At 37.4% G+C, this 6,877-nt stretch overlaps 1 protein-coding gene across 2 annotated transcripts; it reads right to left on the bottom strand.

The window, feature by feature from the left end:
- Positions 1 to 219: 219 nt before the first annotated feature.
- LOC106336423 (riboflavin biosynthesis protein PYRR, chloroplastic) lies at positions 220 to 2,892 on the bottom strand. 2 transcript variants are annotated; one of them, XM_013775258.1, is made up of 10 exons: positions 2,464 to 2,892; positions 2,260 to 2,394; positions 2,080 to 2,179; positions 1,880 to 2,005; positions 1,487 to 1,800; positions 1,253 to 1,372; positions 940 to 1,182; positions 729 to 854; positions 388 to 637; positions 220 to 301 (listed from the first exon to the last, which is right to left on the bottom strand). In XM_013775258.1, coding segments are annotated over exons 1-10 (1,764 nt in total). In that variant the 5' UTR covers positions 2,812 to 2,892; the 3' UTR covers positions 220 to 299. The 2 variants fall into 2 exon arrangements, with proteins under 2 accessions (XP_013630712.1, XP_013630711.1); XM_013775257.1 differs by lacking the exon at positions 220 to 301 and having other exon boundaries at positions 309 to 637; positions 2,464 to 2,891.
- Between the last annotated feature and the right edge of the window lie 3,985 nt (positions 2,893 to 6,877).

The following is a 6,877-nucleotide window of genomic DNA, read 5'->3' as shown; positions in this document are numbered from 1 at the left end:
GGGTACCATTCAATTTTGGTTTTTTTTATTCAATTTGATTGGGGTAAAACGCCCAGGTATATTGAACATTATCAAGATAACGGTTTTTTCTCAATACGTCGTGACCAAAGTGTCTTCAAGTTCAAGGCTTGGAAGTTATATTTATCCGGCCCTAACAGAACCTAGTAGCTATTGAGGTGTATTGCTCAAAGCCTCAAACTAAAAGTTAAGTCAACTATGGAATATAACTGCACTGGTACATTCTCTCATAAATGTTTTAAAAGATTTGAAGAATCACAATAATGTATAATGTCAACATGTTACAGAAGACTGAAAATTCTATTGATAACTTTTTGCGGGTACATATGAAATGAGAGAGAGACTCAACAGTCCATCATAAGGCCAAGGAAGTGTTCTCAGCTGAAACAGAGGATTCGCCCAAATACTCAGAACGAAGCTGCATAAGTAGTCTACCAAGATAGTTGAGCCCTTCTCCTTCGCGACCACCTCCCCAGAATAGATCGTGCGGTGAAGCCTCCACAAGAACCGATCCAGCGGTCGAGAGCAACATTGTTTTCAAGTGAGGATAAGTAGAGAACTTGCATTTCAGAGCCATGTACATTACTTCTATCTTCACATCTTCCCAGTCACTCCGAACCTAAGCGTTATTATTGATCCCATAAAGAACAACCTTCAGAGATCAACAAACGAGTGAAAACTGTTCAATTGTTCGAAACTGGAGGACATACCAGTTCAGGTTGCTGTCTCTGCTTTGATCTGCCTACCAAAGCAGCTTCCTCTGGACTTTTCGCTGTTCTTATTTTCTCAACGCAGTCATGTGATAACGGATTTTTAACTCCAACAAACTTGTTTGCCTTCAAGGTTTTGTGGTAATGTGTTAAAAGTGATTATGTTATACAGAAAGAGCAAGATACCATTACATGGACTGTTGTGAGGTACCTGATAGTAATGCTCCACACTGGACCATGTTCTGTAATCATCACCATATGGCATTCGAATTGGATGCGGAGAGAAATTTGAGAAGCTTCCATAAAGGTCCCATGTTTTGTAGAAGAATATGATACTAGACTCAAAGGGGTTAACACTAGGGTCAATCTCGAAAGTTGCGTCCTCCGAAGGGATAACAGGTAAAAGGTCTGGTACGGGCTGAAGAAATCCACTGACAAGCATGTCTGGACCAACCTGTAGTTTTTCAAGGGTTAGATTAAAACCTTTGGACTAAGAGCCAATAGTTTTAGATGGTGAATGTTACCTGCTCGTAGCAAACATCGATTAGATTCAATGCTTGTGTCATCTCTACCATCCCAAGTTCACCAACAGGGGACGGCGCTTTACTCCCACCGATAATTTTGGGGGCAATGAAAGCAACAACCTGAAAAATCAGTTACATCAACAGATATACAGTCTTAAAGTGTGATTCTTACTAGAGTCCAGAGTTATACATACATTTCCCATTTAGAGGACTATAAATTTAGTATGGAACAACCTTGTGGATGACGCCGGATGCAATAGCAGACGCAGCTAATGTTCCCCCACACTCCCATAGGATAGAGAGATATCCACGGAGATGGAAATATTCCATAACTTCTCTTGGGTTCAACATGTCAAACTCCACAACTTCAACACCCTTTGAGGCGAGAAACTTCTGGTAACTCTTTCTTGCACCCCTTTGTGTGGCAACAATGGTAGATACTTCCGAGACATCCCATAGGTTGGCTTTCTCAGGAAGATCAAGACTCTGAGACATCACAATCCGAGTAGGCGTGTGACCTTGTCCATGCCTTGCAGTCAACCGAGGATCTGCAGTTACAGAATCACATAACTTCCAGATATTCTCATATGTTAGTAGTAATGCAAGATTTGAGGTACAACTGTTTACCATCTTGGCGCACGGTGTTTCCTCCAACTATCACAGCATCGCTTCTTCCACGTAACTCGAACACTCGGGTTCTAGAGAGCTTACTACTTATCCATGCTGCATGTCCACTACTTGCTGCAATCTTACCTTTTAATTTTAAAAAAAAGAACATTACCTTATGCTTTCCATCTACTCTAGTAACATAATGTTGAAATAATTACCATCAAGAGTCATGGCATACTTGAGAAGAGAGAAGGGAACACGAGAACAAGCTCTATGAATCAGAGGAGCATTCACAAGAAGGCAACACTTCCTAGCATCCTGTAAGAGCATTAGTTAGTAAAAACCAAAAAAAAGTTGAATCAAGTTAAAAAGGTGAAAACTTTATAAAATCACATAACCTCAAGAACTTTACTCTGAAAATCCTCTCCAAGAACATTCACTTCAATCCCATGACTTCTCATCTCACGAATCGCAGAGCCTCTTAGATGCTGCAGAGGATGTCTTATTCCCACAACAACTCGTCCAACTCCAGCCTAATCTATACAAATCTCAATCATCAGTATCAAGATCGGTTCTATGAGGAAGAAGCTGAGAGCAAAAACCTGAACAAGAGCGGAGACGGCAGTGTGGTCGCCGTGACAATCACCAGGCTCCATGTTTAGATAAGCCGTTGAGCCTCTGCAAAACTCGCCGGCTGCTTCGACGGCGAGTGCTTCTGCAGATTTAGTGCCCTGGGCGTATAGGTATCCTTCTCCGGCGACTTTACCGGAGGGAGTGGCGATTACACAGCCGAAGTTAGGGTGAGGTGATGTGAGTCCGGCGGACATCTCGGACAAATCGGCGGCGCGTCGGATGAAGGAAGCATCGGTCGCGTGGTGGTTACGGCCGTTGTCGAGAGTGGCTCTGCAGATTAAGGGAGACGAACAAAGTCGAAACGAGAGAGCAGCCATTGGAATCAATCGCTCGTTTCCCCAGTTCGAAACTGTGTGATGGTGATAACGAATACTCCCTCCTTTTCTGAATAACTCCTTTTCTGAATAAACGTGTTGCAGAGAATTTTTTTTACAAAATAAATGTTGTTTTCGATTTCATTGCAAAATTTATTAGTTTTATTCAGTAATTTATTTTTCTATTGGTTGAAATATGGTTATGTGTATTGGTAATTGTGTTTTTATATAGTAAATATACAAAATTAATTGTTTCCTTAATCCGTGTGCACAGACCCAAAACGACACTTAACATAAAACAGATGAAGTATTTTATTACGATATGTTTAGATTTGTTTTTTATTCTATCAAAATCATTTTAATTAATTTTAAGCATTTTTGTTTTGAAAAATCATATTTTCAACTTTCAAATTAATATTTACAAACTCGCTTCTTTACATTTTGGGAAATTGTACTACATATACATGAAAATTTATTTTATTAGGTAAATGGCAATGGTAATGTGTAATTTTCATAATTCCAAGACTGACCTTATTGCTTCTTGCAGACATAACTCCACGGAACCTCCTACCTCTTTAGTCATCTTTTTTTTTTCTTTCTGTTTCTGTTTCTCTTTCTCCCTTCTTTCTGATAAATTCTAACTTTCTCTAAAAAAAACTTCTACAGAACTGGATCCCCTCTCATATTCCTCTTCTATATGTGCAACCCAAAATCTATCTAAATTTATGTCTCATGTCCGCACCGCGAAACCAAGCTTCCCCGTTGTGAAAAGACAAATCCGAGAGCGTGCCACCGTCTTCTCCAAGCCACAACCACCAAACTCCGCCACCGAACTCTCCGTCGTGCTTTGTAAATCAGGCAGCATCCAGATCTGACAATCGACGACCTCCACCGGACTTTGATTCAACACCGCGTGGTCTTTCTTCCAAGTCACCTCCTCGCCATGATCAGCTCACCGTCTTGGCCGTGCTCATCATCGGAATCAAGCTCGCCGTCAGATTATGCAAAGAGAAAGCACGGTTCTCTCCAATGGTGGAGTTTAGAATATTTGCACATCTGGCCCTTGACCTTTTGGCTACTTACTCTTTGACCTCAACACTATTGATTGGGCAGGAATGTCCGCTTGAATTAACTCCTGAACTTTCGATTGTGCAGTTTAACCCAAGCGAATATTTCCAAATTGCAGCCTTAGTCTTTGAATTCTCCTCTTCTTTTGTTTCGTCCCGGATGTCCCTCATTTCACAGGAATAACCCGCGATTTTGCTCCAAACTTCTCAAATGTGCACTTTAAACCCTATGATATGCAAATGAACACTCTAATGCAATATACACACTTAATATGCAACTCAAAACACTAATATGATTAAGCAATAAATTCTAAAAACTATTAAAATAATGAGATATCACTACTATAGGATAGGAGCATATGCACTTGAACATTATATCAAAAGAATATGTAATGATTTATACATATTATTTACAGCCGGTTATAGAATAGTTTATCCGGTTATACAAAAAATTCATGGATTTACATACAATAATCGCTTTTTTTGGTCATTTTTACAGTTGTAATTTTGTATTTTATATAATATCTGAAGACGTAATTATTGCTACTAACCTGTACAAAGCCCACATAACAATATTCTTCATATTTTGTCATCATATTCTATCGTTATTATACCCAGATACGTAAGCTTTATATCCGGATTTCACATAATTAGAATCGAAATAAATCTGATTAATATATTATACATCTGGTTACACGACAAAACTTTTCATAATTTACTACGGTTATATATAGTGAACACAACATATCACTCACCTTTACGATTTCCAAGTATATAGATGGAAGCTTGTCAGATACAAAATATCACATTTTTAGTGTTCGAAATGAATACGGTTATACGAGTTGGCGTAATACGTATGTGTCAGTCTTAATCTTCTTTTGTGCACAACGTGAATGTTAATCAGATATTAAATTTGGAATACCCTAAATTCAAATCCTAGAGCTAAACCCTAAATCGAACTCCGAAACCTAGCCGATATAGGTTTGGGTTTAAGGTTCACGGTTTGGATTTAGGGTCTAGAATTTATGTTTAGGGTATAGGGTTTGGGATTAGAGTTTACGGTTTGGGTTTATGGTGTAGGATTTTTTTTACGGTATACGGTTTGGGTTTAGGATCTAGGATTTAAGTTTATGGTATATGATTTGGGTTTAGGGTTTACAGTTTGGGTTTATGGTCTAGGATTTAGGTTTAAGGTTATATGGTTTGGGTTTAGGGTCTAGTGTTTGAGTTTAGAGGAAACCTAGCCGATATAGGTTTGGGTTTAAGGTTCACGGTTTGGATTTAGGGTCTAGAATTTATGTTTAGGGTATAGGGTTTGGGATTAGAGTTTACGGTTTGGGTTTATGGTGTAAGATTTGGGTTTACGGTATACGGTTTGGATTTTGGGTCTAGGATTTTGGTTTAAAGTATATGATTTTGGTTAAGAGTATAAGATTTTGGTTTATGGTTTACTGTTTGGATTTATGGTCTAGGATTTATGTTTAAGGTTATACGCGTTGGGTTTAGGGTGTAGTAATTGGATTTAGGGTATACGATTTGAGTTTATGGTCCGATTAATATATTATAGTGTATTTAATGTTATTTAGCATCTCAATTAGTTCTTTTTAATCACTTTAGATTGCATCTAGGTGTCTACATTGCATATATTTGTCCACTTATGTGCATAAAGGTTTGGAGTGTCCAATTAAAAGTTTTAGGCGACATTAGAAGGTTATTTCTGCAAATCAGAAACAACTGGGGCAAAGACGAAATAAGAAGAAAATACAGGGATCAATGGTGCAAAAGACAGACTACACGCGGGTCTATATTGTCGCAATTAAAAGCTAAGGGGCTAAGTTAAGGATGTTTCTGCACTTAGAAAATCCTGGGCCGTTTTATAAAGAAGTAGAAGTTCAGGGACATGTCTGGAAAATATTATAAAACCCACCATTGAAAACAACGAGCTTTCTCTTTGCATAATCTGAGGCTGATTCTGACGATGGCGATGGCGATGGCGGAGACCACGACTTGGAGATGAGAGCATGGTGAAGATAAGAAGCGACATCAGTGGCTGAAATCTATCACACCAATTCGTGACGCCGAGAATGGAGCCGCGACGAAGACTTGACACCATGGAAAAACATGTGGGTGTCATAAAAAGACAAAATAACCGACAACAGGCAAATCAAATAGTTTCCAACCTAAACTAGAGGTTACTCATGTAATTTTCTCATTTCCTATCACATGGATCGCAAATTAATTTTAAAATATGCACACTTTACCAATTTCTATTCAAAATTTGTATATTCACCTAATTAACCCTTACATTTTTTTATTACTAACACTATTAATTCTAATTAATAATTTTAGTGATTTAAAGCATTTTTATTTTGAAAAATCATATTTTAAACTTTCAAATTACTAATATTTACATACTCTCCGCTTCACATCTCTTACTAACACTATTAATTCTAATTAATAATTTTAGTAATTTAAAGCATTTTTATTTTAAAAAATTATATTTTAAACTTTCAAATTACTATTTTTACATCATTAAAGACAAATTTTATAGGATGTCGCTAATTTTTTTTTCCAACAATAACTATACTATTTTATCAGTATTACATACATTGAAACTAACCCGATGGAAAGGAATCAACATAAATCATGGTAACAAACTGAGTTCGAGCACTATGAACTAGTTTATCTGCCGTTGTATTTTTCGCCTTTGAAATATGTTGGATTAGAAAGTTTGAGAAGAACTTCTTATTTCATTGAAACTCCTCCATATGAATAGTGAAAATCATCCATTTTGTCGGCGTAGACACTGTATTCACCAACTGAAAATGGTTTGTTGCAAACATCATATCCTTAATATTAAAGGTCTTCATGCATTCCATAGTCCAAATCAGAACTTCACATTCGACATGTAAAAGTGACTATATCAAATATTCGTGGCTTATTTCATCTTTTCCGTTGAGCATTTCTTACTGCAATACTATCCTTATCCTGTAAAAATATAT

This window comes from Brassica oleracea, chromosome C3 (assembly GCF_000695525.1).
Source record: "Brassica oleracea var. oleracea cultivar TO1000 chromosome C3, BOL, whole genome shotgun sequence".
NCBI classification, from domain to species: Eukaryota; Viridiplantae; Streptophyta; class Magnoliopsida; order Brassicales; family Brassicaceae; genus Brassica; species Brassica oleracea.
Note: the sequence above shows the minus strand (reverse complement) of the source record. Positions and strands in the feature narration are given on the sequence as shown.

Excerpts from the sequence above, each read along its gene's own strand:
- LOC106336423 (XM_013775257.1), bottom strand. The coding sequence starts at position 2,811 with ATGGCTGCTCTCTCGTTTCGACTTTGTTCGTCTCCCTTAATCTGCAGA. Across the intron at positions 1,183-1,252 it reads TCGATGTTTGCTACGAGCAG|GTTGGTCCAGACATGCTTGT; the intron begins GTAACATTCACC and ends GAAAAACTACAG. Across the intron at positions 855-939 it reads GTGTGGAGCATTACTATCAG|GCAAACAAGTTTGTTGGAGT; the intron begins GTACCTCACAAC and ends AAAACCTTGAAG.